Source organism: Miscanthus floridulus, chromosome 8 (assembly GCF_019320115.1).
Source record: "Miscanthus floridulus cultivar M001 chromosome 8, ASM1932011v1, whole genome shotgun sequence".
Lineage (NCBI taxonomy): Eukaryota > Viridiplantae > Streptophyta > Magnoliopsida > Poales > Poaceae > Miscanthus > Miscanthus floridulus.
In genome coordinates this window covers 148223946-148240067 of record NC_089587.1, presented here as the reverse complement: position 1 = coordinate 148240067, position 16122 = coordinate 148223946, and the positions used below count along the sequence as shown (strand labels likewise).

Genomic DNA, 16122 nt, shown 5'->3' with positions numbered 1-16122 from the left:
TTGTAACCTAGACCTCTTGTTAGCTTCAGTGAGATATGGCTTGATGCTACTAGAGTGGCGTCTAAGGTAACCTTTTTTCAAATACCTTTGAATCGTCCATTTGCTCATTCCTAGTGCGGTGCACACATCCTCTATAGTCATTATTTGTTTTAGAGGAATGTTTCGCAAAGCTTCTAAATCAACAGGGGTTACCTTACGGCCTACTCTACCCTTCTTTAGACTAGAAACCACAACCGGAACTGAGTTTGCAAGTTGTATTTTACCTCTCCTCCATAACCTCTGAACTGTCCGTATATGAAGCCCAAATTGCTTGGCAACAATTGCAGTGTCCTTGCGTAGTTTGCCATTGTTGCTTCTAGTCAACAAAACTTGATAAACTCGTTTACGGAGTTGTTCAGACATTTCTGGTCTTCGGTGGGGTTGTCCAACCTGTACTTCCACGTTTGGGTTGTCCACTGCATGTTCTGTTAAAGAAAACAATGCTTAGTCATTGTAACACTTGTTCACGGCAAGTTCTACAAATGCATGAAAAAATACTTCTTCTCGGCAGAGCTTAGCCATGGCATTTTCTATTTATAGGGAACAAAAAATACCAGCAAGGTTCATTCATAGTAACACTTGTTCACGGCAAGTTCATAATACTACTCCTTCACAGCAAGTTGGAGCTAATGGAACAAGCAAGTTCATAGTACTACTTCATGGCAAGAATAAAAAAAGTTACCAGCAAGGTTCTCTTCATAATCGAAGTCGACGGCACCAAATTCATCTAGTGGTAAGTTCAAATCGAAACCTTAAAAAAACTGCGTTCTTAGAACGAGAAGATTGAAGGCTCATAGTATAAAAGGAAACAATGACATGGTACGTTACCGCCGTGGTGATCTTGTTCGTCAACATCAAGGAAGTCGTTGCCGACGTCGTGGTCTTCTTGCTCGTCGTCAACATCAAGGACGTCGTTGCCGTCGTCATCTTCTAGCTCGCCGAATTGAAACACGTCGTCGGCGTCGTCGTGTTCACTCACAGCAAGATCTAATTAAACGGGAAAAAAAGAAGCATATTCATGTCATGGATTATATTAGGAAAGGCAAACACATAGCCATTGATTTTCTAAAAAAAGAACAGGCCATTCAGCCAGACGTGTCACATGCAACAAGAGAAGTTTGAAAAAACATTGTTGCTTACCATTGTTGTTGTCGTCCTCCGGTAATGGCGCGTTGAGATCAAAGGGCAGATTGCCGTCGTCATCTTCTTCTAATGGCACGTTGAGATCAAAGGCAGGGATGTAATCACTCATTGCACGGTTAAGTGGAAAGAAATGAGGTACAAAGAGCACTGGAGCTAGCAGTCCAAGCGCCGGTTAAATAGGAAGGGGTAGCTGGACAGCCGGCCGAACAGAACGAGCGTGCACTGTGCGAAAAATCGAAAAAAAACCGCGCGCGGCGAAATCCCGCAGACAGCCAAAACACGCGCGCGCATGAGCAGCTCAGAGGGCAAAGCGGAGGGCCAAAACGCGCGCAAGCACAGTACCATGCAAATCCATGCAAACGAGCACTTTTCCATGCAAATACAAAAAAAAAAACGCGGCTGCCAGCACTCGAACGGTGGAGCTCCGGCCTCAGGCAGCGCAGCCTTGGCCAACCGAGCTATGGTAGATTGCTGTACAAGTAGCACCCGCAGCTCTGTTTAATAAGGGCAAGACAGGAAAATTACCCCCCAATTAATCACCTCTTGGTAACCGAACTCATGTCCTAAACGACTTCTAATTAGGATACGGAGGGAGTACATGGATTCATCCCATTGATCATCCAAGATCATGTCAATAAAGAGTGGTAACTCCTAATTTGCAATTCGGAAATTTTATGAATTTGGCCTTTTAGTCTCTTTTTGAGTTGCTTTAGATGAAGAAATAACTAGGGGCATGATATGGATCTTGGATGAGCACAAGAGTTCTAATTCACCATATTTCATCAAGTGAGAACTATAGCTAGTCAAATCAATAAAGTTTCACTTGTGATTGTCTGAGTTCTAGTTCACCATATTTCATAAGTAAGAACTATAGCTAGTCAAATCAATAAAGTTTCACTTGTGATTGTCAAGTCAGTGGAAATTTGTGGTAATATATCTACCTTAGCGGTGGCATGTGTTTTTTTTTTGGGCATAATTTCAGTTGTTGTGAATTTACTGTGCCTTGACCAAGATGTATGATGAACTCTTCTAGACTCTTAATTGGATCAAGTGTATTTCACAAGTACTTGATGAACATGTTAAAGGGGAGCCTATCCTATATCTTGTGTCTTCTGAGACAAAAACATTTCCTTGTGAATTTACGTAATCTCTTGACTCTTAATTGTATACAGTATTTTGTTTGGTAGAAAAAATAGATGGCCGGAGCAGTTGTCTCTGACATGATCACTTGAGAGAGGAAAGGTGGAGTCGCTCAATCTCATCGCGTCGGACCCCGGTGGCTGCTTGGACCAAATCCGATCTCGTGGCCACGGCCAGCACACACCTCCTGACGACTGACGTCCACCTCTTCCTCCCCTTCCTCAGCCGCTTCTCACAGAATGCCCAGTGCCACCGCCTGAACCCACCCCCAAGCCTCCGCCGTCGGCCCGTCCTCCCCCATGGCCGCCGCCGCCTCCATCTCTCTATCCCTCCACCTTCGTTTCCGCCCGCCCCTCCCTCCTCCACGCAACCCCCCGCACCACGCCCCCTTGTCCTTGCTCTCCCCTTCCCTTCCTGCCCCCTGCCGCCTCCGCGTCGCTCCCGGCCGCCCCTCAGCGTCCCCGTGGCGCCCCGACGTGCGGGCGCGCGCTGGAGGTACCATCGGGGCGCCGCCTGCGCTTGCGCGCCCGGGCGGCGCCGTGGAGACGGACCGCCTCCCCTCCGACGTGCGGGACCGCGCCATGGAGGCGGTCGACCACTTCGGCGGTCGCGTCACCATAGGCGACGTCGCCTCTCGCGCTGGGCTGCAGCTCGCGCAGGCAGAGCGCGCGCTCCAAGCACTCGCCGCCGACACTGAAGGCTTCCTGGAGGTGCGCCGCTGCATCTGCCAGTTACTCCCTCCTTTCCTCCTCCGCTGGTAACCTTCCGGCCTTCTCTGATAATCGTCGCTGATTGTGTAGGTATCGGAGGACGGGGAGGTGCTATACGTCTTCCCAAAGGACTACAGGGCAAAGCTGGCTGGCAAATCGTTTAGGATGCGGGTCGAGCCTCTGGTTGACAAAGCCAAGGTATTTCCAGGAAGGAAGGTGTAATAATGCGCTTGGTTACTATGAGCTCTTCTGATATTGGTTTGTGCTGCTGCTCTTTTGTAGCAAGTGGGTGCTTATCTGGTACGTGTTTCATTTGGCACTGCGCTCGTTGCCTCAATTGTGCTGGTGTACACTACAATCATTGCCATTCTCTCAAGCTCAAGGTATGTTTAGTATATCAGGAAGAATTTGTGCACTAATTATTGTATGTTCACTGCCTAAAGGCCTGTTATGGAACAATATCTTCATCTTTGTCATATGGTTCAGTTCCCTGAAACGGGCATTCTGTGAATTTTATCTTAGAGGTGCTCTCTCTGTAATTTGATTCGTGAAGTGTTTTAAAAATGAAGTACACTTAGATTTCATGAGTTGCTTTTTTTGGGGACTTTAGTTGTAGGTTTTGTCATTTAACTCAACACCCCTTTGATTGGTAGCACTTCCTCTTCTACTAGCAGTGATGAAGATAGTCGTGGTAGGCGGCGGAGATCTTATGGTTCTACTGTCATCATTCCAACAGATATGTTTTGGTAAGTTTCATATACATTTTGTGAGATGTTCTGGATCACGCTATTATGTTATTTGACTTAAAAGAACAAAAATGCAATTCCCCTTGCTCTTGGACTCGTGTAGCTACTCAATCTGTCAACCACATGTCCAAATCATTTATATACTGTACATTTCAAGTTGGATGTTGCCTGTACTTTGCATGCTTAGTGTTTTGGAATTTTGTGTTCAAATAAACCATCCTAGGGGAAAAGGAAAAAGAACCCGAAACAAAGTTCAATTTGAAATGTTGCTTGTTGGCAAACCAATAGAAGAAAGTACATGGGTTGAAGGTATATACGTTTTTCCAGGAATGCATCCACTACACTTGTTGACATGTACAACAATGTTGTGACTAGAGTTCGAACAAGTGATGGAGACACGGATGACTTCCCGATTAGGATAGGACTACATCAAGGGTCAGCTTTGAGCCCTTATTTGTTTGCCTTAGTAATGGATGAGGTCACAAGAGATATACAAGGGGACATCCCTTGGTGTATGCTTTTCGCGGACGATGTAGTGCTAGTTGATGAAAGCCGAACATGAGTGAATCAAACTGGAGTTATGGCGGGAGACTTTGGAGTCCAAAGGTTTTAGACTCAGTAGAACTAAAACTGAGTATATGAGATGTGACTTCGGCACTACTACTCGGGAGGAGGAAGATATTAGTTTGGAAGGTCAAGTAGTGCCTAGGAAGGATACCTTTCGATATTTAGGATCAATGCTACAGAGAGACGGGGATATTGATGAAGATGTTAGCCATAGAATCAAAGCAGGGTGGATGAAGTGACGGCAAGCATCTGGTGTCCTATGCGACAAAAGGGTACCACAGAAGCTAAAAGGCAAGTTTTATAGGACGGCGATTAGACCTGCTATGTTGTATGGTGTAGAATGTTGGCCTACGAAGAGACGACATGTTCAACAGATAAGTGTCGCGGAAATGCGTATGTTGTGTTGGATTTGCAGTCATACAAGAAGGGATCGAGTTCGGAACGATGATATACGTGATAGATTAGGGGTAGCACCAATTGAAGAGAAGCTTGTCCAACACCGGTTGAGATGGTTTGGACATGTCCAACGGAGACCTCCTGAGGCACCGGTGCGTAGTGGAATCCTAGGTCAGGATAGTAACGTGAAGAGAGGCAGAGGAAGACCGAAGTTGACTTGGGTAGAGGCAATAAAAGGAGACTTGAAAGGATGGAATATACCCAAAGACTTAGCCTTAGATAGGAGTGCTTGAAAGACAGCTATTCACGTGCCTGAACCTTGATTGCTTTTGCTGGGCTTCATCTCTAGCCTACCCCAACTTGTTTGGGACTTAAAGGCTTTGTTGTTGTTGTTGTTGTTGCATCCACTACACTTGTCATGCAAATCATCTAATAATTTGGGCATGATAATATTCCTGATGAACAAGAACAATGATCCTAAGCCATCCAACTATTCAATTGTTAGAAGATTCTGTATTCTGTTGTTGGAAAGTTCCAGTGATATTGTTCTCACCATTTCATGTTAAGATGACTATAATGAAATGGGACATACACATATCATTTTGAAATTGCAACGTTGTATCGGAAGTTCTGAACAGAAAGTATCATGTACGTTCACTGTTCATGTGCCTGCAGGTACTTGGATGCAGATTATTACAGAAGGCGTCGAGTAGAAAACAAAAATGGGATGAACTTTATTGAATCTGTAATCTAAAAGGGTTTGACTTGATTGTTCATTCTCACTATGTTTTGATGGAATGTGTAGGTAGTTTGAAACTGTAGGTAATGTTTATTAAATAAATGCCACAGGTATTTTCGTTTGTGTTTGGGGATGGTGATCCAAACGATGGGCTTGAAGAGAAGCGGTGGAAGATGGTATTTTCTTTTTCTTTTTCTTTTGAGAAAATTTTGTTTCTTCATGACCATTTATTATATATTCATTTTTTGCTATTACAGATTTCTAATTCCTATTTGAATAATTCACAGATTGGGCAGTACATTTCATCAAACGGTGGAGTTGTCACAGCTGAAGAACTAGCACCGTTTCTTGATGTGCCACCTCCATCAGAAGAGTCCAAGGCATGTGAACTCTTGCCCTAAGTACTGCTTATTTAGTTAAGAGATTAAGTTCTCTACTCCCTGCACCTGTGAAAGCAATTTGCTCTTCCTTTGAATAATAAACTAAGGGAGGCTTATCGTATTCATATTTTCATATCATTTCTTGAACTGCAGGACGATGAATCATTTGTTCTTCCAGTTCTTTTACGTTTCCAGGGACATCCAGAAATTGATGAGCAGGTCCAACCTTCTTCTCTCTTAGCAGTTCAGACTTGTACCTAAGAACTACCATTGTCAAATATAGCCTACACTTTCAACCCACCCAGCTAACTCTGGTGGAGGGTTGGGGGGGGGGGGGGGGGGGGGGGGGGGGGATTACTGGGTTTTTTCTCCATTATGTACCAATGTTTTCAAGTCGTCCGATTAATCGTCGTACTCGGTCCCTGCTGACTGATTAGGGGTACCGTCGACTTGTACAAGTCGTCCGATTAATCGCGATTAATCGTCCTAGTCGGTACCGTGGCGACTAGGTTCGACTGGATGACTTGAAAACATTGTTATGTACCACCAAAAAATTTGGAATAAACAAATAACCCCAATCATGTCAGGTTCTCTACTAAAAAATAGTAGATCTCAATTGACTAACATACTATATCATTGGATCTTGCATGCCTAAGTATCTAATCCTTCAGATCTATTGCAAGTTTCCAATAAAGAAAAATGATAAAGGAACATGCAATGTGTGAGTAGATGTAAGAAAAAGGTGTTGGGAAATGCCATGTCCTGGATGATGAAGGGTGCAGCGGGTGGTTTCAGATGCCATGGAGGCGTCAGCCAAAGCAAAAACACCCTTACATTACATGCACTAGTTCCTTCACTTGGATGACGTTTGGTTGGTGGGAAATAGAGACTGGGAGGGAAATGAAGGGTGGGATAGAATTTATCCCGTGTTTGGATTGTGGGATAAGAAAATGAACATGGATTGGGATAGGGAAATAAGGCTTGCCTTTTCCCGGCCATCTATACCCGATGAGGGAGGGGGGGGGGGGGGGGGGGGGGGGGGGTTAGATTGGGAAATGATGTAGTGAAAGTGGAAGCGGGGCCAAAAGAGATAGCGATGGGTTAGATTGGGAAATGATGTGGTGGACGTGGAAGCGGGGCCAAAAGAGATAGCGATGAAGATGCCGCGGTCACCTCGTGCACTGGCCATCAGAGCAGTTGAGGACCGCTGCTCGCCTCGCGCCATGGGGTCGCCGGAGCCACCTTCCTCTCGAGTAGGTGGCTATGACCATCTACATCTGGAGTTGATGCTTCCCTCATTCTGCGCCGCACAGCCGCCTGCAAGTGCTGAAGCAGCTGCTTCCTCCCTCGATTCTGAAGTGTGTTAGGAGGTGCTGCTTCATTGATTAATTGTTGGAGACGATTGACGAGGTCAGGGAGCTGGGTCTATGGAGATTGGGGATAAGTTCGGCGGTTTGCAGCGTAGGGATAAGGATGATGTGCAGCGGAGGCTTTCTGTATTCTTTTTTTTAGAATATGGGGCGCACTTTAAACCCAAACCTAAACCTCCTGATAGGCCAAACAACGGATTGGGTTTAGTACCTTATTTCCTATCCGTAACCCACCCTTCTCAATCCTCTCCTATATCCATTTCCCTATCCCACTAGCAATCCAAACGCCACCTTGAGGTTGAGGAAGAAGGGGAATACAGGCATACGGGCTGCAACCATCACACATCAGTAGTTTGCAGCGAGTTAAATATTGTCCACCTTGGCTGACAGATAGCTCTGCCTGTGCCAGCTACATACTGAAGATGGCATTTTTCTGAGTAACTTAATGGTTTTGTTTTTCTTATAGGGCAATATCCTGTATCGATTCCCATCGCTGCAACGTACTGCTTCATCAAAAAGTGGTAGGAGCAGGGAATATGTGGGTACCAAATGGTCTGCAATGTTTAGCGGAATTGAAAAGTACTTAGAGGAGAAATCATGGAAATTCAGGTCAGTATATATCATTGTCATCCTTAGTGAAGTTGAACTAACCCAGGACGCAATTTTACCAAATAAAGAAGTGTGAAACTCCCATGATATTTTTTTTAGATTTCTAATACAATTAGTGTATGTGAATTTTAAATAGTATTTTGTAAATACGTTACATCAGGAGCGCAATGCATGAGGATCTAGAGATTAGGCGTTATGTTATATAGGTTGATTCATTAAGTGGTATTTTTTCATCAGCTCTAAATTTGCTATTTTAATCTATTCTATGCCCTTTCATACACCTACCCTGTTGATTTTGCAGTAAAGCGAATGCATCAGAGAAGGCAATGGTTGCTGGTTTGGGAGGACTCAATCTCTTTGGTGTCATCATTCTTGGAAACTTGTTGAAGTAAGAATTATACTAATTCTGGCCCCATGTATCATTGATAAATGATATGTAATGCTAACAATATGTATTAAAATTTATCATGAAGGCAAATGACAGTGACACCTGGTGGACTAATCTCATTTGTGGCACAGTTATATCCTTTGCTTCAGGTATGGCTGGGCTTGATATGCCTGTTTAGTACATATCGTGGCCACATTTATGCATATTTGGCCTGACAGAAATCACTAGCCCTTCTCTTTTTTAAGGGAGTTTCCAGATGTTGTGAATTTTGCAAAATTGTTGATTGTTGAATTACCTATGAATTAATAATATTATCAATGATATGTACTGATACAATGTGGTCATTTCTAGATATACGCTGGCTCCTTTTTTGCAATACCTTTATTTAGATGGTTTCTGCTACGCAAGACCAACAATGACATTAGAAAGAGGAATAAGGCAAGAGAACAACGAGCTCAGGAACTTGTGTCACCAGATTCTTCTCTAAGAAGAAAGGTAATAACAATTGAAGTTCCAGACAACTCTCTGTGTTTATTTTTCCGTTACCCATGTGTGGATCTGTTTGGAGAAAATCAGGATGGATTTGGAGCATTCACAGAAACCTTGTAGACTAGACTTATTGTGATCGGTAGCAACTTATTTATTCCTGACATTAGAAACTTCTAAAAAGAAACCTGTTATGGGCTTAATGTCCATGACTGGACCAGCAGGTCTAACAGTGGCTGACGAGGGCTCCCTGTCACCCTGTGGTACGGCCACGCGTGAACAGTACCTACTGGATTAAGCGTAGTTTAGGGTCATCTCTCTGCCTTTTGCTGAGTCTCTTAAACTGGTTTCAGCCTTTGTGCTAACTCTTTTAAACAGTTTTCAATCCTTTTTCTCCTTCCCCTAGCTGCCGCCACTCTCTGCCATGGCTCTTGTCTCCCTTCGCCCCCATCTCCATGGCAGCCACCTCCTCCCTGCCTAATAACTAGATCCATAGTGAAGCCACTGTAGAGGGGCTTAAAGCATAAGATCAAAGTGTGTGTCAATAATCTGTTATGCAGCTTGGATACTACATCCAATCACAATACTGGCTATTTGAATGAAAATATATGCTTATCATGACATTTTTAGATTGTGTGGTATGCACGTCTTTATTGCATTCTTTAATAATACTCAATTTATTTTGGTGCCTTATCATCAACTTCACGCCATACACATTTTAGATGCTACATCCAATCACAATTTACAAATATAAGTCTATCTAGGTTTGTCCTAAAGATCTTTTGAACTTTGACTAGCGATATCCAAAATTTTATATAGATTGACAATACAAGATTGGGATTACTAGATTCTTTGTGGAAAAATATTCTCCTAATGTATAATTCTTTCCACTTCAGATAATGTATTTTTATTAATATTACTAGCTGTCGATGTCCGAATGGGCTTATATTTCCAACTAGAGGAAGTAATTGATACTTGGCTTCATGACCTTCTCTAAGTTGGTCTTTTTTGAACCTTTGAAGTAGCATAAATTTGGCTTGTGTTTTCCTATATTTTCAGTTGCTCAGTGCACGCGATATGGCTGAACGGAAAGTAATTACGCCGGAGGAGATCGTCTATACTACTGAAAAGGATCTATTGGAGCAGGATTATGAAGTCAAGGAGTGGGAGAGGAGATTTAAGGAGCTTGAATCAGAGTGATGGACATGACCGATATACTTGACATTTGTAGTAGCTCTACACGGTCCTCCCATCAGACTTGGTGGTAATTTTTATCTGCATCCAATTGAGTGGAAGATAGATCTGACTGAACCACTCAACCAAGTGAAATTGGATGGTACTGGACCTCACTAACAGTCATATCACCACCGTCCCACCACTAACCACTTTGCTATGAAAGTTTTGTGGAAGCTGTTGGTTTCATTGAAATCGACCATTGTTTGCAAGCTGATGTACATATCTGTGGCATTGATCTGCATATTTGTATAGTTCCATTCACGGGACTGGAGATCAAATTCAGATTTCGACACGAAAAACAGGGAATATAGATATGATGTTACTCGGTTTGAGTGGAGTCCCATCAGAACATGTAAGATGATCTGACCTCGTTCGCTGGTCTGAAACTGGCTGAAAAACACTGTTCCGGCTGAATTGTTGTGAGAAAAACATTGTTCTGGCTGAAAAAAGAAGCCGAACAAGCCGAATATAAGGTAAGCCGAATAAGTCCTGTCAGGGGACTCAGACCTGGGCATTCGTGTCAGAACTCAGAACTGTCTTGTCTAGGAATAGACATACTGTTACAACTTTCAGCCAGGTGAATCAATTCATGATAGGAACGTAACAATTTCTTGCATTAAGATGAAAATGTGTATCTCCTATTCTCCTGTATGCGTTTTATCATTGTGATTGAGACACTTTCGCCTCAACGTGTCCAGTTTCTGTACTCCATACACGGAGAATTAAACAAGGGAAATCTACCAAGGTCAAAAGAGCAGAATTACATAGTATATTTGATACCAATTATCCCACCAATAAATAGTTGCAGTCAATGCAGCTATTCCTACTGTTTGTACCTTTCATTTTTTGGGTGAAAAGGTAAGCTCTGATGAATCGACGATGCATATGCTTCAGTCAGTTCTAACCTATTGTCAGTGTGAGTACAGTAAGAGGTTCTGATCGCTATCAAAAATCCAGTATACGCACTCAAGTTGAGGTGACCAAATTACTCAGAAGTTCCTGCCGAATATGCCAGTTTGTTATTTATCTGACGTACAGAAAAAAATGCTGTACAATGGTAATGTCAAACTGATTTACCTTGAGTTGCGACAGGAAACCCTGTCAGCATGAGATGCTTAGCTAACATTTCCTAGCTGCAGTTGTTAGTGCTCCTGCTCCGTCGGTAGCCTAGGCTGTCAGGATATAGGCCGAATGCGACGGACGCCATGGTGACTAGTGCAAACAAACGAATCACCTGCCAAACACAAAATGCACAAGGGGGTATTTCAGTTTTAATTTAATATATACAGGCACATTTCAGACGACAGCAGATGGGATTGGTCTGCGTGTGAATTTGTGTTAATGCAACTACTGATTACGGCATCCTCCCTTTCCCGTGGTGGAGAACCTATTCCTTGCGACCGACCATGCCTAACCTGGCCATGCCACTCGGCATCTATCACTCACTCTCTCCCAGTTCCAGTGCTCCAAATGTGACAAGACTGGAACAATTAATCAAGAATATACCGCACGTACCTGTCGTGCTGCAGTCGACGACGACACCAGCATCGGCGGGAGGTATCCGTGCAGGCCGACGTTGTACACCGGTGTGCCATCGGGGTAGAAGAGGCCGTAGTTCCTCTCGGACGCCGGGCCGGGCTTGAGGTTCTCGTTGAAGAGCGCGAACACGTAGACGTCGACGGGCGTGGCCGGGCGCAGCGGCGTGCCCTGCTTCATCTCGATCCGCTGCAGCAGGTTGCGGATGTAGGTCCCCGTGTACTCGGGCGTGGCGCCGGGCTCGTCGGCGTCGCCCCGCGACGGCCACCCGGTCTCCGACACCTTGACCTCGACGTCCGTGTACCCGAGCCCCTGGATTGCCGCGTACACGGCGTCCACCTGGTTGTCGTGCGGAGCCCCGTGCGGGCGTCGACGACGCCGGCGGCGTTGGGGCGGAAGAGCACGTAGTCCAGCGGCACCCGCGCCGGGTCGTCCTTGTACGCGAAGTAGACGCCCATGATGTCCAACGAGTGCGCCGTGGTGACGTTGACGCGGCCCTGAAGGCCCAGCGCGCCCAGCGCCCTGTGCATGGCGGGGAGCACCGCGGCCTGGAGGGCCGTGTCGTTGCCCTTGAACACCTCGTTGCCCACGGTGACGCAGGTGATGCGCGCCCCCGCGCGGAGGTACGGCACCACGTGCTGCTGCAGGCACGCCTGCGCCGCCGCGGGTCTCACCATGGCCGGGACGTACTCGTTGCCGATGCCCACCACGAACTCCCCGCCCGTGCCCAGGAACGGGCGCAGGACGTTGGGGTCGGCGTCGTACAGCTTCACCTTGCTGATCCGCATCGACCGGAGCAGCCACGACACCCGCGCCGGCGACGGCAGGTTGTTGGCGATCTGCCCGTAGTTGACGCCGATCGACAGGGACTCGGCCACCGTCACTTGCTGATTTGCAATTAATTATATTGATTGTCTTAATTTTTTTTGTTATATATCAGCATCGAGGACGAGTACAAACTCATCCGATCTAGGCTAGATTGTGGTTCACACATTCATTCCGGTGAAGTTTTAGTGACAGTGAGTGGTGATCCGATCTGTGGCCATTAAAACAAGGAGATCGAAGAAACACAGCTTAATTAATTTGATGCATGTGTGATAATTTGACCATGGTAACACAGCGCTGGGTACGTACGTAAGAGTATGGAATATAGGAGTATAATACAACTATACAAATAGCTAGTATAATGCTACGGTCTACGGAGCACGTGATGCAATGGAAGCAAGATCTCAGTGGACCACATCGGCATGTGTGGCTCTGCCACCACTGTCACTGTCACTGAGAGCTACCAATAACCTAAAAAAACTGCTCACCATTCGTTTTTCTTATAATCCGTTTTTTAGTTTGTTTTTTTCAGCCAGAACAATGTTTTTCTCTCACAACAAATTAGCCGGAACTTCCAATTGCACAAATCGCCGGGCACACCAGATTGGTAGCTGGCGACCACAACTTTAGTGGTGTTTAAATCCAGCTAAAGTTTAGGATATCACATTAGGTCATGTGAGAGTGTTTTTGATAGTAATAATAAAATAAATTACAGAAGTCCTTAGTAATCCACGAGACGAATTTATTAAGCCTAATTAATTCATCATTAGCACATGTTTACTGTAGCTTTATTGTATCACCACTTTGTCAAATTATGGACTAATTAGGCTTAAAAAATTCGTCTCGCAAAATTAGTCGCATTCTGTGTAATTATTTATTTTTTTAGTTTATATTTAATACTCAATTCATGTATCAAAATATCCGATATGATAGGGACTAAATTTTAGGAGGAGAAACTAAATAAAGCTCATGCTCATCGTCATCAGTGACAGATAATTCAGGAGCGAGTAAATTAAGCTGGCTGCTTGCCAGTGGGCATTTTGCGCTTCGGAAAAGCGCCGTGAAAAGCTGAAATGGCGATTCGGAGTTGAGATATGCCGCCATAGTGGGCGGCGAGAGCGCCTTACGCCACGCCGCACCTGGCATTTGCAAGCTAGACTATAGCGAACATTCCATGTCATTTCCGTGATTCCATTTCGCCTCTGAATTAAGCGGTGAAGTGATAAGCTCAATTGGTTTTGGCAACAGCACATGGAAATGTACTACATGATCTTAACAAATGTGCCTTCTACTCTAGCTACAGTGGAATCTTAGCAAAGGGTCCTTGTAACCATATGCGAGCTCCGATCCAAGACTGGCAAGGCAGCACACAAAAACGTAGCTAAGCTAAAGATTAGGCAATTGGCAAGAACATCACACACTACCTGTGCAGGCTAGTCAAGAACCTCAACGACCATATCCATACCTTGTCACAATTATTGGGTATTTGGCGAGCTGATTATTCTAGAGGTTGTGTGGAGATTGATTGACCGATGCTAGTAAACTCACCTGTGAGGAGGATGGGGACGACGAGCAGGACGAAGCAGCAGGCGGCGGCGAGGTTGCAGGACGGAGCTGGCAGCGACAGCGCAGTTCTTGACGGCCTCCCGGCTGTTGCCATCCACGCACCTCCACCGGATTCCGCCGCTCCCCATACAGAAGGACGAACACGTGCAGGGACGCAGAGGAGCGACCAAGAAACTCCAATCAGATGCATAGAGGCAAGGAAGGCGCACGGCGGACGCACGCAGCACGCAGGGGAATGACCTTGTTGGAGGCTGTTGGCTACACACGCAGTTGGATGTGTTATATTTTTGAGGACTCAATCGAGCCGTTCACCAAATCGGGTACATAGAATAGGAATACATGTTCAAGATTTATAGTATATACACAAAACCTAATACATGAACTACAGAGATATAAAAGGAAGAAAATGGGTAGGTGAAATAGGAAGTCGCAGACCATCGAAGGCCGTAGTGGTCGAAGCCGTCGGAGTGGTGGAAGTGCCGGCCGCGGCCTCGTTCGCGGACACCATCTGCGCGCCGGCAGCGACGTTCGGTGGAGAGAGAGGAGTCGGTGCAGTGGCGTCCTTGGCGGCGGCGTGTGCGTCGTGGTGGCATTGCCGGCGTCGGTGGTGCTTCCCGTCGCTGGCAGCGCCCCTTCTCAAGATCGGGTTAGGGTTAGGATGTCAGTGGGGTGACTGGCGGCGCGGTGAACCTCGTACCACGAGCCCCGGCCCCCACCTTTCCTTTATAGGGCTGTGCGACGGGGGCCCACCAACCATGTAGGGTTGGACGCCCCCGATCAGGGCGCGAGAACAAGGCCTAAAGGCCATTGGGCCTAATGGCGTAGGAGATCAATCCAACATTCTCCCCTTGATCTCTCATCACTTTCTTCGTTCTTTAATTCTTACTCAAACTTTCGATTCATATTTTTCTTGCTTCCATCCTATTTCATCACAGATTAGTGCTTAGAACTGTCCCATCGTCACAGCAATTAGTGCCGTTAGACTAACAGCCACAATACACTTCTCTGTTTTGAAATGTAAACTTTTTTTGGGCCCTTCGTATGTTCGGGAATCATAGGCTTTCCCTTAAACCCATGTCGGCTACGTGTTCTCTGAACACGTTGGGTGGTAAGCCCTTTGTGAGCGGATCCACGAGCATTTTCTCTGTACTTATATGCTCAAGATTTATTATAGGATCCCGAACTTTATCTTTCACAACATAGTACTTTATGTCAATGTGTTTGGCAGCACCACTTGACCTATTGTTGTGAGCATACTGTATTGCTAGGTTGTTATCACAATACAACCTCAGTGGTTCATTTATATTATCAATCACTTTCAATCCGGGTATAAATTTCTTCAGCCAATTCACCTGCCCCGTTGCATCATAGCATGCTACAAACTCGGCATACATTGTCGAGGATGTAGTTACGGTTTGTTTGAAGCTTTTTCACGATATAGCCCCTCCTGCGAGAGTAAATACATATCCTGATGTGGATTTTTTTTCTTCTCCCGCATAATCAGAATCTGAATACCCCTCTATCTGCAGGGAATCATATCTTCTATACGTAAGCATGAGGCCTTTCGTACCCTGCAAATAACGCAGGACTTTCTTCACTAATTTCCAATGTTTAATTCCTAGATTCTTTTGATATCTGTCAAGTAACCCGGTAACAAAAGCTAAGTCAGGGCGTGTACACACTTGAGCATATTGTAAACTTCCAACAGCTGAAGCATACGGTACCGTTTTCATTCAGTCAATTTTATATTGGTTCTTGGGACACTGATGTTCCCCAAATCTATTGCCCTTGACTATAGGAGCACGTGAAGGACTACACGCATGCATACTAAATTTTTTCAGGACCTTTTCTATGTATGCCTTTTGCGATAATCCTAGAACCCCCTTTCTTCTGTCTCGGTGAATCTCTATTCCCAAAACAAACGAGACCTCACCGAGATCTTTCATATCAAAGTTTGAGGACAAGAATTTCTTCGTTTCCATTAGTAGATTGATATCACTAATAGCAAGCAAGATATCATCCACATACAAAATTAGGAATATGTAGTTTTCATTCTTGAACTTTGCATAAACGCAATTGTCCTCAACATTTTCTTTAAACCCAAAACCTTTTATCGTTCTATCAAACTTCAAATACCACTGTTTTGAAGCTTGCTTCAATCCGTAGATTGATTTATTCAGGTGGCATCTCATATTTTCCTTTTCTTTTATGACAAAACCTTTCGGTTGTGCCATATAAACATTTTC

General features: G+C 45.0%; 1 protein-coding gene and 1 pseudogene across 2 annotated transcripts; one reads left to right on the top strand and one right to left on the bottom strand.

The window, feature by feature from the left end:
* The first annotated feature begins 2453 nt into the window (after positions 1-2453).
* LOC136477342 (uncharacterized protein At5g03900, chloroplastic-like) lies at positions 2454-10278 on the top strand. 2 transcript variants are annotated; one of them, XM_066475466.1, is made up of 13 exons: positions 2454-3032; positions 3123-3230; positions 3315-3415; positions 3704-3778; positions 5417-5486; positions 5591-5656; positions 5768-5860; positions 6014-6079; positions 7697-7839; positions 8141-8227; positions 8313-8376; positions 8579-8722; positions 9773-10278. In XM_066475466.1, exons 1-13 carry the CDS (start codon positions 2622-2624, stop codon positions 9911-9913), a joined length of 1569 nt encoding a protein of 522 aa, XP_066331563.1. In that variant the 5' UTR covers positions 2454-2621; the 3' UTR covers positions 9914-10278. The 2 variants fall into 2 exon arrangements, with proteins under 2 accessions (XP_066331563.1, XP_066331565.1); XM_066475468.1 differs by having other exon boundaries at positions 2456-3032; positions 3707-3778.
* Positions 10279-10790: 512 nt separating this feature from the next.
* Positions 10791-14147, bottom strand: LOC136477343 (glucan endo-1,3-beta-glucosidase 14-like; annotated as a pseudogene).
* Between the last annotated feature and the right edge of the window lie 1975 nt (positions 14148-16122).

Excerpts from the sequence above, each read along its gene's own strand:
- LOC136477342 (XM_066475466.1), top strand. The coding sequence starts at position 2,622 with ATGGCCGCCGCCGCCTCCATCTCTCTATCCCTCCACCTTCGTTTCCGC. Across the intron at positions 3,231-3,314 it reads CTCTGGTTGACAAAGCCAAG|CAAGTGGGTGCTTATCTGGT; the intron begins GTATTTCCAGGA and ends GCTCTTTTGTAG. Across the intron at positions 8,377-8,578 it reads AGTTATATCCTTTGCTTCAG|ATATACGCTGGCTCCTTTTT; the intron begins GTATGGCTGGGC and ends GGTCATTTCTAG.